This window comes from Passer domesticus, chromosome 4, assembly GCF_036417665.1.
Source record: "Passer domesticus isolate bPasDom1 chromosome 4, bPasDom1.hap1, whole genome shotgun sequence".
Taxonomy (NCBI): Eukaryota; Metazoa; Chordata; class Aves; order Passeriformes; family Passeridae; genus Passer; species Passer domesticus.
The window spans coordinates 3,865,443-3,888,497 of NC_087477.1; the positions used below are offsets into that span (position 1 = coordinate 3,865,443).

The 23,055-nt window shown below is 47.1% G+C and overlaps 1 protein-coding gene across 2 annotated transcripts; it reads right to left on the reverse strand.

The window, feature by feature from the left end:
• Nucleotides 1-15,786: 15,786 nt before the first annotated feature.
• On the reverse strand, nucleotides 15,787-21,698 carry LOC135298418 (zinc finger protein 541-like). 2 transcript variants are annotated; one of them, XM_064415979.1, is made up of 8 exons: nucleotides 21,435-21,698; nucleotides 20,164-20,213; nucleotides 19,864-20,003; nucleotides 19,317-19,420; nucleotides 18,689-18,764; nucleotides 18,266-18,354; nucleotides 17,651-17,737; nucleotides 15,787-16,163 (listed from the first exon to the last, which is right to left on the reverse strand). In XM_064415979.1, the coding sequence occupies exons 1-8, from the start codon at nucleotides 21,678-21,680 to the stop codon at nucleotides 16,155-16,157; spliced, it is 801 nt and encodes a 266-aa protein (XP_064272049.1). In that variant the 5' UTR covers nucleotides 21,681-21,698; the 3' UTR covers nucleotides 15,787-16,154. The 2 variants fall into 2 exon arrangements, with proteins under 2 accessions (XP_064272049.1, XP_064272047.1); XM_064415977.1 differs by lacking the exons at nucleotides 15,787-16,163; nucleotides 17,651-17,737 and having other exon boundaries at nucleotides 17,768-18,354.
• Nucleotides 21,699-23,055: the final 1,357 nt, after the last annotated feature.

The window sequence follows — 23,055 nt, forward strand, 5'->3', positions numbered from 1 at the left end:
AGCAGCTCTCAGGACTGCTTGGAGATCATGGCCTCCCCTTGTCAGTGAGCCAGGAAAGATCCAGATCTCTGTAAGAGTTTTCTAAAACACTTGGAGTAATGTTGGAGGCAAGGTACTTCAATGGATTTTAAATGGAAATTCAGTTCAAGTGTCCCTATGGAAATGCTGTCAATTTCTTAGCATTTTTAAGACTAATCTGTCTCAAGCAGCCTTTCTAGAGAGACACAGATCTTGATTCCAGCACAAACCTATGGGGACTTTGATGTTTGAGACTTTTCCTAAGTTTCCTCCATGTATTCATTCAGCTGACATGGTAGAGCTGTTGCCAGCAAGGCTGTAAGCGTCTTTAGGGAAAGGATATGAAATTGATTGAGGGAGGATAATATTTGGGAACACTCAAAGGTGGCTATGAATGCCCCTTTCTTCCTTGCAGAGCATTCCACAAATTCCTCCATTGTCTCCAAGCCAATGATGTTGAGTCCCTGTACCTGAGAGCCCTTGGGATGTTTTGTGATTGAACACCTGAGCCATTGTTGCCCTTCTGCTCTCCTTCAAGCCAAGTTCAAGAAAATGTCACCTCCTAAACCCTGAGACTTGGGTCCATTTTTGCCTTGCTCAGGGGTGCTCCTCCAGCTCTGCAGTGCAGCAGCCCCAGGGACGCTGCCGTGGGGGGCATGGGGTGAATTGTGCTGGGGTGCCTCCCCTGGGCTTGCTGGCTGCTGCTGCTTGACAGAGCGTGCCAGAGTGCTGCTGCCCAGGCTGGGCTGAGACGGAGGACTTTTCATGGTTACCCCTTCATGATATATCTTTCCCTTGATGGGATTTCTTCTAACTCACTCTAGACTGCATTAGAAAGTTTTATTTCCATGCTTAACAAATTGAGGCTTCAAATTCTCATCTATATTTTCCCCTCCAGTCCCTTATGTGTTGGGGCTGGCTTCCCTTGGGGACAGGTGTATCAATGTACTGATCCCATCCCCTTTTATTGCTGCAGGAGTGCTTAGGAACACTTCAAATGGTCCTTTCCACTTTTCTTTAAGTGCCTTTTTACTCTGCTTTCTGACATAAGACACAGTCCCCAGGCTGATGAGGATGTACCTGAGTATCCAAAGTCACCAGGGTTGGTCACAGCAGAGACTTGTGGAAAAATGAGAGCACTTTCCAAGAAGATGATAAGGGACTGAAATTATCATTTCCTATCATATGATTTTCTCTAGAAAGCATTGGAACTTTATAGTGCCTTCCATAGAGCATTTCCTATGGGCTCACTTTTTCTTTAGAAGCCACTGGAATTCTGCACCTCAAGAGAGCAAGGGGAAGCACTGGTGGCCACTTCAGTGAGTTTTCCTGGCCACTTTTATTCATTTCTGGTTTTAGACTCTGATTTGTTCTCTCAGTCTTGCTGCTGGGAATGACCTCCATGGGCTGAGTAGGTCCCATTTAACTGGGAGTGTTTTAGATAACTTTTGTACAGTTTCAGCTCTGAAATGAGAATCTCTATGGATGACATTCCAAAAGGAATAAATGAATCCTAATCTTAGTAGTTTTTCTTTTATTACTATTTGAGGTAATTCTTTGAGTTGGTTTGTTTTTTGGTTTTTTGATTTTTATTTTTTTTACCTTTTTGTTTTGTTTTGGTTTTTTGGGTTTTTGTTTGTTTGTTTGTTTGTTTGGGTTTTTTGCTATTGTTGCTATTGTTGATTTTGGGTGGTGGTTTTGTTTTGGGTATTTTGTTTGTTTGTTTGTTTGTTTGTTTGTTTTTTTGTTTGGTTTGGTTTTGTATTTGAAAGTTTGTGGGGTTTTTTTGTTTTTCTGTTGGGGTTTTTTTGTGGCAAGGAAAAGCCTCTGGCCATACAGAAAATGGGTCCACAAACTGTAGAAGGGTTCCTGGCTGAACAAGGCCATGGCATTCTCCTGTGAGAATTGGAAAATCTGGTCTGCAGTTTACACAGTTACTCTGAAGACCATGTACTGTCCCCAGAACGAGACAGACCATGTACTGTCCTCCAACAGATACATCAAGGAAGAAGGAGCATTTTGCCCAGATGAAACCAAATGCCAAACACACACAAGTGGGAACTGCTAATTTGGCACACCTTAGCTAAAGATGCTTATGGTGTGACAGCCAATCAGTAATTAACATGCATGTGTGAATGCAGCTACTGAACCAAGGAGCATTAAGCATTAGTGGCCTGAGACAGTGTCTAGAGAAGGATAAATGTGCCAAAGTTGCTTAAAAAAGGGGAGCAGCATGTAGCCACATGGGCTGTGAGTGTCGTTCCTCGGCCAACTCTCCGTGGGACCCTCTTCCCTTTGGTGCCTGTGAACAGGGACTCTCTTTGCTGAAATGCAGTTCGCTGAAATGCAGTTCCCCTAAACGCGGAAGACTCCGAGCATCAGGTTCCGAGGCATAGCAGGAATCTATGGATGCACTAATGGAGCACTAACATTCTCACCCTGCTCTACTTACTTTACATTTGAATACAGGCTGGTAGAAGGAGAGATCTGGCTTTGATTTCTCCCCAAGTTACCTGTTGCACTTTCAGGTTAGGAGTACATGTAAAATGCAGCTAATCACTCTCTCTACCCATGAATATTCCACCAGTGGACTGACTTACAGAAACATCCTTTTTCTCTTTGTACCTTCCTAAGTGGTGCCATAATGAACAGAAGATTTGCAGAAATCACACAGAAAATCACCAAAACTGCTGAAATTAACACTCAATTCCATGAGAAAGGCTTCTGAGAAAATGCTTGACAGGATCACTGAACAAACTCAAGCTTGGAAGAGAAATATTCATTTTAGCACTGATCAAGGGGAAAGAAAAAGAAATGCTGTAAAAATTCCAAGTGGAAGATAAGGAGAAAGACAGGAAGCTGAGGAAGAGCAAGGCCCTGTCAGATGAGCTGTGGAAGGTAACTTTGTGCCCCAGCGCTGTCAGAGGACGTTCCCTGTCATTGGTGCAAGCAGCTGGAGACAGAAATACTGCTTGATTTGGGGGCCACAGTCTAGGTAAGTGCAGAGGTGGTTCAATAACGTGACATGAGGGAGTTCCCCCAGGGCAACTGGGATGCCTGAAAGAAGTGAACAGCTCACCACAGCCTGGCCTGCTCGGCTGCTTTTCCTTCTGATCCTCCTGGGGAGGCTCTGACATTTCCTCTTCCCTGATGGAAGTGCAGCTGCTGCCAAGGGAAACGTCCCCATACTGACTCAGTGTTCCCTTTGCTTCCCAGATGTCCCATCTGCTGTCCCTGTCCAGGAGAGCTGCTCTGCACGGGAGGAGGAGACCGAGGGAGAGCCTGGGAACATGGGGGGCTGCAATCCCTGCTGATCTGGTTCTGTTTATGGATGGGTAGAGTTAGACTTGGATAGTTACAAGTGTAGGGATATTTACATACATTGACTGATATTTGTGTAGGTATCTGTGTATGTATATTGTTATATTGATGCATGGATATTGATGGGTTTACACCTGTAGTTATATTTACATACTTGTACATTTTTGTAGCTGTGTAGTTCTATTGCTGGGGTTGTATGGATTTTTTTATTGATCCATTGATATTTGTATATTTATAGATATGTTTGTTATGTGTGTATTATAAGTCATATATGGAATGAAATACGTAATACATATTTACATCTATATATTCTTATGGATATATATGTATTTACTTCTACTTAAATATATATGGAGTTGCATAGTTCTAAAATTGTATTTATTTCATTCTGGATCTGAGATTCTTTAGAGAGGGATATTGATATTCCTGTGCTGGGGTCGGCTGTTGCTTGTCTCTGCCCCAGCACGGGAAAAAGTGGTTCTGGGTAGGCCGCGCTCTTGAAGAAGGAGTCTGGACTCTTGCTTTTAGGTCTTCAGTCGAGTTTATTATTTCTTATCTACAAAGATTTTCTGTCTGTCCAGCCGAGGTCAGATCAGCAAGACAGCCAAAGGCACTCTCTCTCGCCCACGAGGCGGTTGTCTCTTTTATAATGAAAATTACGTATTCGATATTTACCTTTACTTCCCAATACTTTCTGCCCTTGTTGGCAAGTGTACTCTTTCTATGAACCAATCCACACATGCCAACATCATCTTGAACATGGATGCCAAGGAGAAGAAAGAAGAAGGACAGGGCACGCCCAAATTCCTCCATCTTGGGACTCCTGATCCATGTACAGAATTCTAGACCCCCCTGTACAATACATAAAACCCCCCTGTACAGTGCATTCTAACTTAAGTTCTAACAAGTGAATAACATCCCCTCACCATTCAGACATGAAATTCTCTCATCTCCTCACCTTCAGGTGTCATTTCTTTAAAAGGATCAAAGTCAAGCCACCAGGTACTTTTGGCAACATTCCAGGGCCTCCGAGCCCCCCAAGGGTTGTCTCGGTAGCTCTGGACATCCGGAGTGATGTACTGAGTTCCCACATTCCTGTATTTGTATATGGGCTGTACAGTTGTAGTAATATGTAAAAAATTTAATTGTTAAACTTCAATTCATATTTGTGTATAGTGAGTTGTAGAGTTGCAATAAACTAATTTTTTAAACTGAAGTTGATATTTGTATATATTTACAAAGCACAATTATCTCAAAAAGAATTAGATTTAAACTTAAATTGATATTTGCATGTTTATACATTGGCAGCACAAGTGTAGCAATTTAAAACAAATTTCATTTTTAAACTAAAGGGTTTTTTGCATATTTGTACATTACTAGTGCAGGTGTAGCTATCTGCAATAAATGTAATGATTCAATTGAAGGAACTGTAGATTTGTGCTACCCAAAGCCAGGAGCAGATGGAAATGCTGCAGGATTTGGGCCATGGAATTCCCCGGCCATGCCCAGCACAGGCCCCACCTGCACTCAGGCTGGGCAAGGGCAGCGCAGATTTGGGATGGCAGCAGAGCCACACGTTGGCTCAGAACTCGCTGCCAAGGTCTGCTGAGAAAACTCCGGGGCTACACTGAGAGCAGAACTCCAAGCAGGAGCCACCTGGGGAGGACAAATCCACCCCCCATCCCACGGGCAGCTCTTCAGGAAGAGCTCCAAGTGTCCCCCTGAAGCTCATCCCAGAGCCCAGAAGCCAACAGGGATCCTGAGCCAGCTCCGCTGCCTTTGGCAGCACTTGGGCAAATGAGCTGCAGCAAGGGGGAGGCAGCAGTGACTGTGACTGCTGCAGGCTGGGGATGAAGGAAGGGCCATGGACACAAGTGCTGAGATGCTCCAAAATCCAGAAAGAGGCTGGAGAACCGGGAAGGAACAAGTTCTGACAAGCACTGAAATGATGGAAGCCCTTTGTGTGAAGTTCCCTGAAGGAACTACCAGGGATATGGATGCTATAATAAGTAGTACCAGAAGACACAAATGCAGTAACACCAGGAGATGGTCTGTATGACCCACAGGCAATGGCTGAGAAAAAGACCAAGTCTATATTTTATATTTTCTGTTTATTATAGTATCTATATTAAAATATATAGTATGTAGTCTACAGATGACAAATTACATATATAATAAATTCATATGTGTTGTGTGATACATTTTGGTATATTTTGATAAATGTTTTTATTTTGTACAGATTTGATATATTCCTCCAACTTGGGAGAGTGAAGATGTACAGCAGTCCAAAACCTTCTGCCCACACAGCAATCAGCCCCGGCTGTGTGCATGCACACCCACCCACTGTCCTTGCTCTCCTCAGCACCTCGGGGCTGCTGTTTGCACAGAATTGGGATGAATTTAACTCAACAGAGCCACGAGTGGGGTGTCCAGCTTGTCATGAACACTCATGTGGCAAGGAACAACAGAGCTCTCAAATCACATCATCACAGGTCCTTTCATTCCTGCTGGGCACTGAGGAACTCCTAAAAGCACAAAGACACAGAGAAGAGGTGGAAAAAATTGGCATCATGCTACTGCTGGTATCCTCATGGAGGAAAATCTGCTGGGTTTCTTAAGGTCAAAGCTTTCCAAAAACTAGGAAAACTGCTCAGCACCATGAGCCCAATTGTGAGAGGTTTCCTTGACTTGGCAAAGCTGGGATGTTAACAGTGGACTCTGTCCTTGGCTCAAATCACCTGCCCTCACCTGCAGACAAAAGCACCACCACCAGCAGTAGCTACATCAGTCCATTTTATCAAAAAGCTGTGTTAAATACGGGAGACAAAAGGAAAACATATCAGACACTGTGGATTAATGTAAGGACTCTGTGAAACAGTTGCAAAGCAAAGGGCAGCAGCTTCTCTCTGGGACACTCCCTGTGCTCCAGGGCAGCCGGGCTGTCCAGCTGCCCAGGACCCGGCGCTGCGCGAGCTCTGCAGAGCTGCACAGCGGGGAGGCAGCTTCGGGCACCTCAGCCCCTGGCCAGGAGTGGCTTCGTGCTCTGGAGGGCTCCCTGTGGGCAAATGCAGGCTGCTGGCCTTCTGCTCTTGGCCCTAGCCTGGCCTTGCAGGGCTAATCCTCTTCCCTGTCTCAAATGTGCTAAAGACAGACTTGTTTGTTTCCAGCTCTGCACAGCAATGATTTGCACCACAAAATACTGAAGGACTGAAGCCTGAACTTCAGACCCTGCCTGAAGCCTCAACAACAGGACCTGAGCCAAAGCTGCCCTCTAGGTGACCCTTCCAACCAAATGTGCTGTGTATCTGCTCCTTAACCAAGTATTGCTATCAAAAGGATCAATGCATCCATTCACTGGGGAAACACGTCTGCACCTTTCTGCATTAGGAAAATGGACAAGGCCACACCTGGCCCTGGCTCCTCCTTGAGCCCTGGGCAGGCTCGGGCAGAAAACCAAGAGGAGAATGAAATCAGATGTCCCCCAGAAGAAGCTCTGTCACGTTGCCTGTCCAGCACTGTCAAAGCCGGGCTGCTCTCACAGCGCACTCGGAAGCCTCGTGGCCAGCAAAGGTGGAGGCTCTGCAGGATTTCCCAGTTCCCGGCCGTGGCTCTCCAGGGCTTGGCTGGGACAGCTTCCCCCAGCTGATGTGCCGCTCTGGATGAAGGGGAAAGCATTGGGGTATCTGCTGATGTATCTTTCTTAACCACTAGAGGCAACCTTTTGTAATAATGCTGGGGTGCATTGCTTGGCTTCTCCTTTTCTGACTCTTTCTTGCACTTTTGCATTGCAGTAAATGACACTATTCCTCCAGCTGGTGTCTGTGTCTGCATCTCCGACCCTCCCCACTATCAAAACAAACACACAGCCACTTTAGCACCAGACCTGCCTCTCTGCCAGCCCTTCTCTTGGAAAAATCCCTGATGGCCATCTCTGCAAAGGAAATTCTCACTTGGCAACTTCCTTTTCTGCAGGCAGCTGAGAAAAGGAGCCACTCCCAGCTCTGGACACCTCTGGAAACCAGCTGCTTTCAGCAGTCACAGCCCTGAAATATCAACCTCCTTCCTTAACCTGCCACTGGGAGCTCCCACCAAGAGGCCTTTTGTCCAAGGATGCCCACAGAAGAGCTCGAGGAGGGAGCAATTTGGAACACAACTCCTCCAGAGTTTAAACCTGCCTTTATCTAATGAGCACACACCGACCTGTCCCAAAGAGAAAGCAGGCAGGAAAGAGAAGCTGCTCTCCCACAACAGCAAACTCTCTGCTTTCTTCTGTTCCAGCTGGAGAGTGGAAAACATGGCCTACACCTCAGTGTGGGAAGGAACCTGGGAATTGGCCTCATCTGGGAGCCTAGCAGAGAGAAGTTTCCTAAAGACATGGAAAAGATTCTCTGGAAGCAAAAGATTATGGCAATAATTCTGCAAGGAAAAAAACCCAAAAAACCAAACCAAACCAAAACAAAAAAACCCACCAAACAAACAACAACAACAACAAAAAAACCCCTAAAAAAAACACCAAACAAAAACAGAGTAATTGAAGCATTTCAAGAAGTTCCCAGACTGAAATTTGTGCCCCAACATGACAGCCTCAAAGTCTCTGTGGCGAGTCAGGAAGCTCAGGAATGAATCTGCAGGGCTTGGATAAACATCATTGGTGTGCGTCCCCCAGAGCACAAGCAGCTCCTCAACAAGACTTCAAGGCTGAGGGACAAAGCTTCCCCCTTCAGCCCTCCACTGTGGAGGATTTTGTGAACAGCTGGCTAGCTGACAAAGGTCACACTGATATAATACCGTTAGTTAAGGATGAAGGAGATGGGTATAGGAGCCAGCAGTCAGTGTCCAAACCTGGCAAGGGCACTGTGCCCTTGGTGCAACATCAGGATGGGGGAGAGGATGGTTAGTTAGAAATATGAAGAAAAGATGTGGACAGCTGCAACATAGTAGCCACAAGAATGCTAAGGTAGGTGTAGTTACCTGATAAGTAACTAACCAATGATGAGCTCGCCTTTTGCAATATGTATTGGCCTCATTAGCACCAATATAAATGTATGTGCCTATCAATAAAGTTTTGAGATTTGCTGATCACTCATATTGAGTGCCGCATTTCTTCCACCGATTACCACAAATGGTGACCCTGGACGTGAAACCGGTAACGGCAACCACGGTGGATCGGTGAACGAGTTCGGGTCCTACAGCAGCAAGGACGGCGAATAAGCATTGCTGAAAAAGGGAAAGGTGCCGTGCCCTGGGTGACCTTATAGAAGAGCCCGGCCAATATGTGCTGCCGAGACCTTGAAGGGCTGCAAAAACGTTGATGTTCTCAAAAATGGAAATGGAAAGGCAAGCAGAATATGATTTATTTACTTGCTTTTTAAAAAAGCATCAGGTTAAGGACATAGATTTGCAGAACGAGCTCCCACAGTTGTTAGCTTACGGGTATGCACAAGGAGTTTCTCAAAATCCTTATACAGTACATGAATTAACAGAGTGGCATAAGTTCGGGACCAGGAGTGCGACAGGGGCCGCGGGAGAGCCCGGGGCAGACGCGGCGGCGAGAACGCGTGTGGCAGTGGTGGCATGCTCGGTGCCGGCGGCAGTTACGCGCACCGCGGGTCCAGTGACGCGCACGGTGACAAAAACTCACACGGCAGCTGTCCGTGGAGAAAGCGCACAGATCACGAGGGAAGTGCCAGCCAGGGCCGGGCCAGCCAAGGTGAGACGCGGGGGCCGAATACACGGCAGCGACAAGCGCAGTGCCAGTGATAGCGGCGCGGACGTGCACCAGTAACACGAAACCCGAAAGCTGGAGCTGGGAGGGCTTTTTCACTTTTTGCAAGCGCACAAGAGCACCAGCGGTGTGGGACATTCTCCTGCTGGCTGTGGGTGTTGGCGCAGAGCCAGGGGGAACCAGCCCGAGCGGAGATCCAGGCAGAGCGGAGCCCAAAGGAGACGGGGCTGCGCGGGTCCGGGCGAGGGCGTTCCTCTCCACACCCCCGAGGTGGCACAGGCTGAGGCTGTGCTGGAGCAGGTGGAGACGGGGCGGGAGCTGACATTCCTCAAGGCACCGCCCTGTCACAGCTGCCTGGCAATCACAGCAGCCAGCCCATCGCAGCAATTCAAACAAGTGTCTGAGAAAAAACAGGTCAGGAATTTTCTTCAAGATCAGGATGGAAAACTTCTGAAAATTCACACAGTGCTTTATCCAGCTTTTCATAAAAAAAAAAAAAAAAAAGGGCAACTCCACAGAAAATGCAGCAGATGTTTCACGGGGCACTTCACCCAACTGTTCCACAGGCTTTACAGTTAGTTTACCGTTTTGTGGTTTTTTTGTAAATGTGTTTGCTTTTTTAAAAGTGGTAGAGTATTTGGGTTTGATGGCTTAAAGTTTGATGACTTCATTGCCTTTCCCTTACCTGAGGCAGGAACAACCTTTTAAGGGAACAGAATCTAAATAAACTTCCTAGTTTCTGTTTGGACTACATGTGAGAAGATTTAAACTGTAATATTTCTGTATACTATGGTCTTTATGGTCTTTGCTCTCTTCTATTCATTAAGAGATGGCATTAGATAAATGGATGTAAATGTGCGAATTGTTTTTGTACTGTCCTTATTTTAAGTGAAATTATTTGTGTTTGAAATTATCTGTCATCTTTCTCAGTTTTGTTTTAAAATATCTCTGCGAACTGTCCAGCTTTACCAGCCTGTTATCCTTCAGTTAATGATTGTTGTCAATCAGTAAGAAATCTCAGTGTAACAAAATGCCACCTGGATTCATCAAAAAAACAAAAAAAAACAACAAAAAGCAACAAAACAAAATTAAAAAAAAAAAGGGGGAACTGCTTTTATTATAAAAAATTATTCCCTGGGAAACAAAATGTCGTGTAAAGATGAAAGTATTAGTAAAGATTTAATTACTCAAGGTGTCTTGGAAGACAAAGCATTTGGGAAAGGTGAATCAGATCCTGTTGTGGGGTCATCAGTCGATTCCCCAATGATTCAAAGTTTTAAGAATTATTTATATTAAGTTTATAACCTTTGTTATTTTTGGTTTTTGTAAGTAATGCTGATAGATAGCGATTGTTGTTAATACTAGATGAATACTTTGGGAAGGTTGTCTTAACCCCTTCAAGCACTTCTTGTTAGGGAGTTTTCAGATTTTTGTGATGAGAGTTGTTGTTGGTGTGTTGTTGTGGTGTTTGCAGCCGGCTTTCATGTGTTTTTCTATTTTTTTTGTGTGATCACCTGCAAGACACGTGTCTCTTCAAGATCCTGTCTTTTTATTTCCTAACTATTTAGATGTTTCTGAGGGTTTTTATCCAAATTGCCAGTTTTGTGGTTCTTTTATTATTATTACAGAAATACTCCAGCAGAGAATTCAAGAAGTGTGCTGTGTTTAGAAAATCTCTGTCTTGACAGAAACTTCAGAAGGATTCAATTATTTGCTGGTTTGATTGGTTTGTAACCCTAAGGTTTCTTGTTTATAACAGCTGTTTTTAAAAGTCCTGTTTAAAAAATGTGTTAAGTGATACTCACCAATTAGAGTTCGGGCTCTGGCCAAGCTCTGAATCTATTTGGATAGAGTGACTGACAATCGACCCAGATGTTTTCTGCATCAAATAGTATTCAAGTCCTTTTGACTTGGCGATTTGACCATCTATGATGGCTGAGCCATTTTCAGAGGTAATTTGGAGAACCATGAATCCGGACATGATTTCCCCAATTCTCTGTCATTTTAAGGTTTATCAGCTGTCACAGACTCTGGGATAAGAGTTCAGTGTTGTAGTGTTTGGTAATTTTCTGATCTTGTATGTGTTGTTGATGGTGTGTATTATCTGAATTTATTCCTAATTACTCTTATCTTAACATTTCTCTATGTAACATTGCAAAATGAAACCAGGACCCATTCTTCACCTCTAGGATTTTGAGAAAATTCTTCAGTCCTGCGGGGACATGGGATTTGTTTGTGTTTTAACAGGTGCAAAGTCCAGATGGATTTCAATGAAGAATGTGAAACTCTATCAAGAGCAAGAGAAATGTTGACCATTCAACAAGCAAAGAAGACAGACAGATATTGGACTGTGTGACACAGGGCAGTGTCCGGAGATGAGACCTTAACCTCCCTATACAGCTGACAGTTTGGTGTGGAACTAAATACTTACTAGGTGCACTTACTCAGCAAAACAGAAAAACGGGGGAGGCGTGGGCCTTGGAATGGATATCTCCTCCACTTCAACAGCATAAAACCCTCTTTCAAAAAATCGAAATTTTGGCTGATTTCATCAAGAAGGGTCGTGAATGGACACCACAGATCATGGGAAAGGAGCCTGCTCAGACACGGGTACCAATGAAGAAAGATACATTGACCTGGTACCTGATAAACAGTATGGAATTACAAGAGGCACTGTTAGGAGCCGGAAGTGTGATCGCCACTGATGATATCCCCAATATACCGTTGAATTGGGTAGGGCAATGGGGTTGGACTCAATGCCCAAAAAGGTCACAGAAACCCCTGGCGGATGCCATAACAGCCTACACAGATGCAGGAAGAAAATCCAGAATTGCTGCAGTGACCTGGCAGGAAAAGGGACAATGGCACCATCAGATTCTCCAGGCCTCCGAATTGGATACTTTACAAACCATGGAGTTATTGGCTGTTGTTTGGGCCATGATGCATTTTTCTGGGCCCCTCAATATAGTGACAGATTCTTTGTACGTTGCTGGAGTATGCGAGCGAATAGAAGATGCCTCTATAAAAGAGGTTCAAAACAGGAGGTTACATGAGCTGTTTATACAGTTACAGAGGGCAATTAAGCTGAGGAAGTATCCTTTCTCTGTCATTCATATCAGAAGTCATAAGTGGGATATTGGTCTAGGAAAGGGTAATGCCTGAGCAGATAAGCTAGTCTCAATCACACATGTGACTCCAATTCCCAGGCAGACTGTGGCCAGAGAAGCACACTCCATGTTTCACCAAAATGCAAAAGGCCTCCATAGAGAATTTCAGATATCTATGGAAGAGGCACGGGCAATAGTCAAAGCCTGTCCCATATGTAGTCATCATAACGGGGGCTGCGGGTTAGGTCTAGGAGTTAACCCCAGAGGGCTGAATACAAATGAGACCTGGCAAATGGATGTCACACATGTTGCTGAGTTTGGAAGGATAAAGTATGTGCATGTTACTATAGACACCTGTAGTCATTTTATATGGGCCACAGCACAGACTGGTGAGAAAGCAGGGCATGTAGAGAGGCATCTCAGTAGCTGCTTTGCAGTAATGGGAGTGCCACGGCGTATTAAGACAGACAATGGGCCTGCCTACTGCAGCAAAAGAATAAAGCAGTTCATGCAAATGTGGGGGATAGAACACGTGACAGGCATCCCTAATTCCCCGACAGGACAAGTGATGGTAGAAAGAGCTAATGGTACCCTGAAAAGATATCTAGGTAAATACAAAGATATTAGAGAGCCGCAAGAAAGGTTGCTAAAGTGTCTATTTGTCTTAAAGCACCTGTGTGTTTTTGGGGAAAGCAAAGTTCCTGCTGTAATTCATCATTATGTAACAGAGAAAGATAGTGTGAGGCAGGATGTATGGGTAAAATACAGAGATCCCAAGACAGGACAATGGCAAGGTCCTGCTAAGGTATTATACTGGTGCCGTGGATATCTTTGTGTTTCTACCCCTACAGGATCCTTGTGGGTAGCTGCTAAATGGACCCCAGCAGCCGTGTTAGATGGAACCAGACCCCAGAAAACTGAGCGAAGAGGACCGTCGGCGAGTGGAGGCAAAGCTGCTGATCACCATTCGACCGATACTTCTCAAGCTGAAAGGACACTGTAGCTTTGCCATTGACCGAGCGATTGATCGGTGTCAATCTCTAGACAATATACTAAGCCTGCTTCCATCGCTTCATACGTTTTATCGTAGAAGGCCTAAGAGATTAGCTTGTATTAAGTGTCAAAATACTCAGTGTGCTGCATGGATATTGCCTTTTTGCGGGGCTTGTCAGCAAACTAAGTGGGTGCTTCAGTCCCAGTTACCTGAGCTGTGGTGCAGAAGCTGTACATTTTATTGGCAGTGGGATTCCTGGCAAGCAGAACTCCAGGCCTTTACAGGGTTACCTGGCTGCCAAGGGTTACAGCTGTATGAGTCCCCAGAACAGAAAATTCTCGCATGGTTTAGGTGGGAAACACAGCACTTTGCCAAACACGCTTTACAGCAATCTCAATTGTGTATCTTACTGTCTAAGTGTGGTTGGGGTATTCCCCTCTCCCAGTTAGATGTAGTAAGTCCGATTCTGGGGGATCAAGATCCCAACCAAGCGTAGGACGATTGTTTAAGGGTTCTAAAAAGATTAAGTCTGGGCAGCTCGAGAAAGAAAAAGGGGAAAGGAAAGAAGAGACTTTCTTAACAGTTTGTGAGCAACCTGTTAATTTCCCAAATGTCTGGATGGTTCAAAAGAGCGCCCGGGAAAATCAGGGTGATGTGGCAGACTTATGCTGCTGTTTTACTCATATTTACCCTCTTAATAGACAGCCCAGACATTGCCAAAGGAGTGAGAACCCATCAAGCATGGGCCCCACCTCAGCCCAAGACTAATATTTGGATCACCATGGCAAATTTAACTAACCAGGAGGCTATTTGCTTGTCATTATCTTCTCCCGGCAATCCATTTACCGTTTGATTGGACTACCGGCAGATCCCTGGCCATGCCCATCAAAAATACCCACCTGCAAAACCAATGACGCCAGGGTCAGTGTAGATAACTGGGACCAATGGATTTCTCATTTTCCTATAGCACCGCAGGAACCCCAAGATTTGGAACTGTTAGGCTCAGTGATAGTGGATGCATGCCTTAGGTTTAAGCATAAAAGTCAGCTGCCAGCCAAGAACTATTCTACTATTGTAACTTCTAGCATGGCCATTTACCGTAATGCAACAACTTGGTGCAATTATACCACAAAGAGGGTGTCAATCTCATCAAATGACCCTATTCAATTACCAGCAGGTTTCTTTTTAATATGTGGGGACCGTGCTTGGCCCAGTGTCCCATCGATGCTGAACGGGGGGCCATGTACAATTGCACGGTTGTCTCTACTCACACCCAATACATCCATGATCCTGAATATGAGCCACCGCTATCATAGAATTAAAAGAATGGCCCCTGCATTTACTGCTGACTGCAAAGATGATGTAAAACTTTGGTCCCCAGGGGCCATAGTGGCAGCATCCTTTTTGGCTCCAGGGGTATCAGCAGCAGGTGCCCATGCCATTTTAAACAAGCTACGATGCTGGCTTGCTAAACAAACTAATGCCACTTCTTTGGCACTTTCTAGCTTTTTGCTTGATGTTGATTCTATTCTCCATGCAACGCTTCAGAATAGAGCTGCAATTGACTTCCTTTTACTGGCACAAGGCCATGGTTGTGAGGAATTTGAGGGCATGCATTGCATGAACCTCTCTGATCATTCCCAGTCCATCCACTCCCAGCTCTCTGAGTTGCGAAGGTTAATTGGAAACTTACAGGTAGAATCGGGCTCTGGTATTGATGAATGGCTCAAATCTTTAGGCTTGGGATCATGGTTGCACTCTATTCTTAGAGTCATCATTATAGTAGGCATTATAGCTTTGTTAGTAGTGTTAGTTTTGCCTTGTTTTTTGCATGTGCTTACACAACATGGTTCAAAAAATGATACTTGCTGCATCTAATCAGACTATGCTTGTGCAACAGAAAAACAGGGGAAGTGTGGAGGATTTTGTGAACAGCTAGCCAGTTGACAAAGGTCACACTGATATAATACCCTTAATTAAGCAAGAAGGAGATGAGGATAGGAGTCAGCAGTCAGTGTCCAAACCTGGCAAGGGCACTGTGCCCTTGGTGCAACATCAGGATGGGGGAGAGGATGGTTAGTTAGAAATATGAAGAAAAGATGTGGACAGCTGCAACATAGTAGCCACAAGAATGCTAAGGTAGGCGTGGTTAGCTGATAAGTAACTAACCAATAATGAGCTCGCCTTTTGCAATATGTATTGGCCTCATTAGCACCAATATAAATGTATGTGCCTATCAATAAAGTTTTGAGATTTGCTGATCACTCATACTGAGTGCCGCATTTCTTCCACCGATTACCACAGGCCTCAACCCACTACTTTTATCCCAGCAAGTACAGTGAGACAAGAGCACTCCTTTAGATCCAGTGCATTGAATTCAGCAAAGCCTCCCCAGCCACTCCCAGCTGAGATGTTCAGGAATCAAAGGAGGAAGCTCCACCATGATTTCATTGGCAGTAATGGGCACACGCCTCTGGAAGTGCTGCCAGCTGAGCCAGGGGCTGGGCCTGGGGGGGACTCCTGTGCCCACATTGCCCTCTCAGGGCAAATGCCGTGCCTGCAACACCAAGGAAATGTAGTGAACACTGCCTTGGGGATTTCATAGAGACAGAAAGGCAAAATGGAGCAAACTTTGGTTTAATGATAAAAACAGATTGTGTCTCAACAAAGACAAAATGTGAAAAGTTGAAGCATAGAAACACCAAACCTGTTACATTTATTGCTAAATCTAACACTACTAATACATCTTGAATAATACTTATATATCTTAGCTAATAAACAGAGAGATTACTATCATGTAAACTAATAGAAGAATAAACAATCCTAAAAACTTGAAAAACAATCTTATTTCTATCTATCCTCTTGACGCCTAACTCTTGCTAGCCTGGGGCAAATGCAGGGCTAATTTGGCCTTTTCTTCTTGGGGAGAGGCTGTGCATCCTTGCGTGGGCGATGTCTTCTTCTGTGCTTGTTCCTCTCCTTGATTGTTTCAAACTCCCTGGAAGACAGGAAACAAACCATCCGTTGTTAACTTCATACACACCATTAAGCCAAGCGCCGAGATCTCCCTTTTTGGATGAATTTCCATCTTTTCAGGCTGTGACACATTTGTAAAGTGATCAGCACCATGAGTCTCATCTTTCTGGTTTCAACTCTTTGAAATGTCTTCCTCCTTTTGTTTCATCGTAGGTTTAATTGGATCAGCAGCATCAAAGCAAGCTTTGATGCATGTGTTCCTGCTTGTACGAACTGTGTCTTGTTGGGGCATGGCAAGGTTTCACTGGGAATGCTGGGTTTGAACGAAGCTGTTTGGGTTTCAAGTGGGCTGTAAGCTTGAGCAGGGCTGCCAGGGGCGATCCTGCAAGTGGCCTCAGCTTGCCCTGTGGTGCCTTTGGAAAGGGTCAGCGTGCTTTAGGCCAAAGGGGCAGCTGGGAGCAGAAGGAGGAGGAGCTTGCGCACCGTTGGCACTGCCCGCACGGAAAGGGGCCTCCCGCCGGCTGGGGCGGCTGGCGCGGTTGGCAGCAGGGACACTCCGCGCTGCCAGCCCGCTTGCGGCTTCTCTTCCCTGTCTCCCCAGTCTCCTTTCTGGGAGGGCTTTTCCTCCTCTTCCGTTTGCCCGCAGTCTGGGAATCAAAGAATCCTTATCAGTGCTTCCTTCCTCTCAGAAAGCTGGAATTCACAGCATCCACCCCAAAAATCTATTGGCCTAAGCAAATTCTTCCAAACCCCGAAGAGCTGAGAAAAGGGCTGGATATGGCAGGGGGCTGCGGCAGGCTGCCAACCATGGAGGTTGGAGGAAAATACTCCCCTTTACCACAGTTCTAAGGGGGTGGGATAAATACGTGGCTATCCATAGTTCTACATGTCTGATTTCTACCTCTCTGCCTAACATCTATTTATCTCTGGTTTTCCTCCCCACATGTCTAGGGCATGGCTTTTACATTCAATCACACTAGTGAAGACACATGATTACCTATATTCAGCTACCCAAAATGATCTCTCTCTCTCCCTCTCTCTGTCTCTCTCTGTGAAGCAAATTGTTCTTTGCTGGTAAGGAAAGTATTAAAGGTGCCATGGCACCGGCAGCTCCTTCTTGGGGATACGCTGGGGTGCTACAAAAGATCTCTAAAATTTGGCAGCATCTCCATGAAGGCAGCCCAGATGGCTGATGTTAGCAAGCAGTGGGGAATGAAAGGTCTGATTGGAATCTGAGGGTGCCAGCCCTTGAGAAACTGATTTGTAGAGAGTCAAAGCCCATTTTGGTGGTGGTGCTGCTGCTTTGTTGGGTCAACGTTCTGCTCCAGAATTCCGTATTTTAGGCTAGCAGCATAACGAAGCCTTGGGCAGCATCTGCTGCACCTTTCCCAGTGCGTGGGACCAAGGGAGCTTGGCAAAGCGGTGTCTGGCATGGCTTGCCAGCAGGGCTTGTGCCCTTCTGCCCGTTTCTTGACCCTGCTGGCATGTCTGGATTTTCTTCCCACTCACCTGAGCAAGAGTGCTGCTGGCAAGTTTCTGCTCTTTTTTCCAGCAGTAGTAGTATTCCACACACTGTGCCACGGTCTTACTCGGGATCTGTTGTGAAGAGAAAAAGAAGGAATCTGAAACAGCCGTCCTGTAGGGTGCATTGGAGAGCAACGAGATTACAGAGTAAAGTAGGAATTAAAGTCACGGAGAAAATTGAGGAGGGTGTAAAATGAAATCAATATGCAGGAGTCAGAGAGGCATTATGCAATGTAATAAACTGAGTTTTATGCTACGTGGTAACACATATAATGCACAGATCAACACCAAGTCCCTCTAGCAGAGTTCTTCTTTGCCCCGTTCACTGCAGTTATCCCAGCACAAGGTGTTGTGGAAGCAGCAGCACACCTGGGAGACAAGTTTAACAGAACAGAGCTTTGTCTTCCAAAACAGCCTGGAGAGAAGGGCTGCAGAGGCCGGATCACCATTTTCACGCAGGCCTTCCATGTCCTGTTCTGTGACTGCTTTAACAGTTTTGGTACTTGAGAAAAGAGGGACATAGGTGCAGTATTTGGTACCACAATAGTCAACTTGTCCTTCTGATGATCTGCCAAGGTGAGGAATGTCCTGTGGCTTTACCTGCTTCTGGATGAGATGGAAATCCTTGCCGTAGGTGTGGAAAGCCTTTTGGAAGGCCTCCTTCTCCTCAGGTGTCCATCTATCAGAGCCTGGCAAGAAAAAGCAGCAGCTGAATTGATCCCTCTAGCCACTTGAAGCAGATCCCACTGGCTGCCGAAAGCAAGCTGGCTCCAGCCGTCATTCACGTGTGTGCATGTGTGCTCCCTCAGAAGGTGATGAAGACGAGAGCAGGCATTCCCCAGGGAAAAAAGCATGGAAAACGAGTCAAGCTGAAGGAGTCGATGCTGGTGCTTTCCCTGCCCCCAGAGAAGGCGAGATCGTGTGCTGGTTTAAAGCACAACTAATTGAAGCAGAAATGCTTGACACGGCCATTAAGGGCACGGCAGCACGTGTCAGTGAAGGAAGAAGCTGGGCTTTGGTTACCTGCGTAATGATAATCAGCCAAGGGATGGCCTTGAGCTGTTGAAGGCCCCCCCGAGAGCAACATCTCCAGAGCCTCCTGCAAGATGCAAAGGAAAAAGGCTTGAGCTGCCCCACAACACAAAAAAGGAGCCAAACCCCACCCATGCTGCCCTGCAGCCGCTTTGCGTCTTCAGCTGAGGATTCAGGCCACTGGATCTCATATGGGTCAAAGATTGTGCTTTGCTCCCAGTCCCTCATTTTTGCTGCCCGGCCCTTGGCTCCTGCTCCCAAGGGTAGCATTTTCCTTTCCAACTCCATGATTTTGCTCCTCCTGCACCCTGAATTGCCTCAGCTGACTGCGGCTTCTGGGAATTGCCCCTCAAAATGTCTTAGAGAACACAGATCTCCAGGAGGTTTTCAAGGCAGCAGGCTGCAGGACCCTGCGGCGCTGCCTCCAGGAGAGATCTTGTCCCTGCTGGAGCCATTTGGGCTCAGCCCTGCCGCAGCTGGACGAGACACAGCAGGCAGCGAGTGCTCTGCTGCTTGTGAACTCCCTTCTTCAAGGAGCAGCCAGGAAAGGCTGTCCCGCTGCCCGGGCCTTATCAATTCCCTGCCCACTCTTGCCCGCGCCCAAACAGCCGCTTCCTACCGGAACGCTGCCGCGAGCCTGGTGCAGGCAGTGCAGGGCGAGCTCCAGCTGAGCTGCTGCCCCGGGAAGGCCACGGGAGCTGGCCATGTCCAACAGTTCTCTGACTGCAAGCACAACAAAAACCCACCCAAAGTCAGCCTTGAGCCAACAAAGGGGAATGCTTGCCATACAAGGCAGAAGGAAAGCACAAGAGCTAAAGCCTGCAGCTTGGAGAGCACGAAAAGGAGAGCAAAGCAAGGGGCAGCTGAAGCAAGGGCCCACCTAGTGCTGCCTCTCCCTTCCAAGCAGCTTTTGGCATAAGGAGTGGGGGCCAATCTCCCCTCTTCCAGTGGCAGATGCCCCTGACCCATTTGGAGAGCAGCACAGTTGCTCTTTTTCCTGCTCTGCTGCAAAAGCAGAGCATTCTCCTTGCCCCTACCACTTCCACAAGGGAAGATGGGCATGACAAGGAGAGAAGCAGAGCCTGCCAAAAGCTGCCATTTTACCCAAAAACCAGCATTTTACATGCCCGACTATCTCAGGAGTGGAAGGAAAGCTAGACAGCTACCTCTGTCCGGTTTATCCAGGTCAGGGTCGTCTTCCTCCAAGGGCTTCCAGACCAGGGTTGCAGGCTCTTCAGCCTCACTTGGCGGCCCGGTCTGCAGCTCGGGGAGCTCGGCCTGAAAGTCACTGCCAACATTGATGTGTCTAGAGGAAGAAGGAGTAGGACGTAAGAAAGGCAAGTGGTCAAGAGACACCTGGCGTGCAGCCACGGCCTTGGACCAATCCCACCCTGACTCTGAAAGAGCAGCTGTCCTGCTCGCTGTCCCTCAAGTTTGCTGTCCTTTAACCCTAGGCCAAAACTCACGGCTCAGTGTGGGCTCTCACTTTCCTTTTCATTGTGCCTCTCCTTTCCACCTGAAAGAGATCAAAACAACGCTCCAGATAAAACTCATTCTGCCAAGATGTGTCGGTAGCCTGCTTCTCATCCTCACCACTGAAAACCCCAAGCTCCTCTGTCCCAGCTCCCCTCCATTAGGTGTCATTGCTGTGTTTTTCACTTGGAATTTCTGAGGCAGGTCCCTCTAGCAGTCTGCAGCTTCCTGAAGAAGGAAAGCTGAAGGGCAGGCACTAGAGTGCCTTGAGTCTTGGGGCCAGTGAGAAGAGCCAAGAGGATGCATGGAAGATGCACTACTGCAGGCTTGGGTTGGATGGAAGGAAAAGGTTCTTCAGCCAGAGGGGGCTTGGGCACTGGAACTGCCTCCCCAGGGAAGGGCTCCCAGCACCAAGGCTGAGAGAGCTCCAAAAGTCTTTGGACACTGCTCTTGGGCACAGGCTGGGTTTCTTAAGGCTGTCCTGAGCAGACCCAGGTGCTGGGCTCCATGATCTTTGGGAGTCCCTTCCAGCCCAGAAAATGCTGTGATACTGTGATTGTGTTCCTGAGAAGCACCACTCAAGAGGACATTTCACAGCTGCCTCTGACCGTGAGGCAGAGCCAGCCCTACACACATTGAACAACACAGACAAATCTATAGCAATATCTCTCTGGAAAAGAGATGCAAGGCAGGTGGAAAAAAATCAAAAAAGCTATGAAAATAGAATATTGTTCCAGTGTCTGTAAGTGATGTAAGTATGTGAGTACATAAGAATTGCTACAACCAGATCATTTCTGAGGATGAAAGCCAGTACTGCAGACAAGCCCAGCAAACTGCTTCCATGCTCTGATGGGCAGGCATCCCAGAGGAGAAGTCCCATCCTTCTGGTTTTTGAAGCTTTGCAGGAGGTGTGACCAGAGTGAGGGTGTAACAGGATTAGTGGACACTGAACCCCTGACCTCCCCCGGAATGACCAATTGGCTTTGGGGTTACCACAACGTAAATGGGTGCTAAGAACTTCTAATCAGGTGATCAGTGGACGAGAATCTACAAGTGCACTGTGACAGCTCCCTACATCCTCTATGGAAAGGTCTGTATTTCCCCTGGAGGCAGCATTATTCCTGGAGAAGTTGCAGCCTGCTTTCATGTGCAACCTCGTCTGGGGAAAGTGACCACACACCGTGTCTGTGGTGGTTGGTGGCAGAGCCAGCTGGAGCCTCCTGCTGTTCTGTGAGTGCTTTGGGGCCCATGGGTATTTTCTTACCTTGCACAGTGCCAAAGTGCTGTGGGGATGCCTGGCGGCAGACGAGGAGATGAGGATGTCGCTGCAGAGGCCAGCTATGGCGCTGAGTGCAGAAGGTGGCTGCTGAGGGACAGCCAGGAGCAGATGCTGCAGCTGCTGCTCCAGTGCTGCTCCACCAGTGTTCCACCAACGGCCGCAGGAGCAGCAGACAAGGGCAGTTGCTATGGGCACAGCCCAACATTCCATGCAGAACCCCAGGGGAACCATGGGACAGAAACAGGGATAGGCCACCTTTGCCCCTTCTACTTCTTCTGCTGAGAGTTTGCTCTGAGGAGCTCCCCATTGGGGCTTTTCTCCTCAGCCCTCTGGACGGGGAAAAGCAGAGCAGGGACAGCTCTGGCTCTCCTCTGTGCTTCTCTGTAAGGTGCCTGCAGCTGAACAGGCAGAGGAGGCTGGCTCTGTCCAAGGGCCCATTCCACATTTCCTGCACTGCAGAACCACAAGGACTCCTGCCGCTGCCTCTCCTCTGGCTCTGAGAGGAGCTAGAGCTTGCAAATCGTTCCATGCAGAACCAAGTGCAGAGCTTTCTCTCCAAGTGGCGGCATTCATCCTGCCCCCTTTCTCAATTGTCTGGTGCCCAATAATGTCACTTGATGTTTTCCCTCCTTTGGCCTGCTGAGCTGGTCTCTCACCTCAACACCCCATCCCAGAAACTTGGAGAATCGGGATGTTTCTCAGGGGAGCTGATGGGGACACACACACTGGGGCAGTGCACCAGCATTGCTGTAGTCAACAGGTCATGCAGAATTTCTAGGTCTCTCTTCCAGCTCCCTTGAAGAAGGGAGAATGTTCATCTCTACTACTCTGGCATTCCTCTAAGGAAGGAACACCAAGAGAATTTCTTTTCCACACTAATGACCTTCAGCTTTGTTTGAATACTTAGGTGCCAGATATGGCAAAACCCAGCCACTTGTACTGCTTCCCTGCCTAAGGTTTAAGCAAAAGCAAATCTTGCTTCCTTCCCAGCCTGCATGTTACACCTACGCCAGCCACCAGCTGGGAAAACACCTGGAACAAGGCCCACTGCAAGGCAGATACTTTGTAGGCTCCAGACCCGCCTGCACTGGCTCCAGCAGGCAAGGGCAAGCTTTGGTCACTTCCCAGAAGCAGCCTGGCCTTTCCCCCCTGCCTCGCCCCCCGCCATCCTCCACAGCCCCTGCTGCCAAAGCCTTGCTAGGCAGAGCCATTTGCTGGGATCGGTAAAAGAGTGACTTGGATTCTTCTTTGGCGCAAATACCAAAGCTGTGAGAAGGGAGAGGATCAGGTTCACAGCTGCTCTGCTTTAGCTGAGGACATTACTGGAGGCTCAGAGCCTGGTCCTTTAAAGAGAAACTGATCTGAACTCCTGGTGTCTTTGTGGTGCATGTGGATGTTTCTTTTCTAGAATCAGAGAGGTTAGAAAAGTCCTCCAAGGTGCTCAAGTCCATCTGTCCCCCAAAACGAAACAAAGTTATGTTGCTGGGCAACCAAAAGGCCTCAACCCACTACTTTTATCCCAGCAAGTACAGTGAGACAAGAGCACTCCTTTAGATCCAGTGCATTGAATTCAGCAAAGCCTCCCCAGCCACTCCCAGCTGAGATG

Coding starts and splice junctions, on each gene's coding strand:
- LOC135298418 (XM_064415977.1), bottom strand. CDS start 21,680: ATGGTTCCCCTGGGGTTCTGCATGGAATGTTGGGCTGTGCCCATAGCA. Junction 19,421..19,863: donor CCTGGATAAACCGGACAGAG/GTAGCTGTCTAG, acceptor TTGTGCTTGCAG/TCAGAGAACTGTTGGACATG. Junction 18,765..19,316: donor AGGCTCGCGGCAGCGTTCCG/GTAGGAAGCGGC, acceptor TGCATCTTGCAG/GAGGCTCTGGAGATGTTGCT.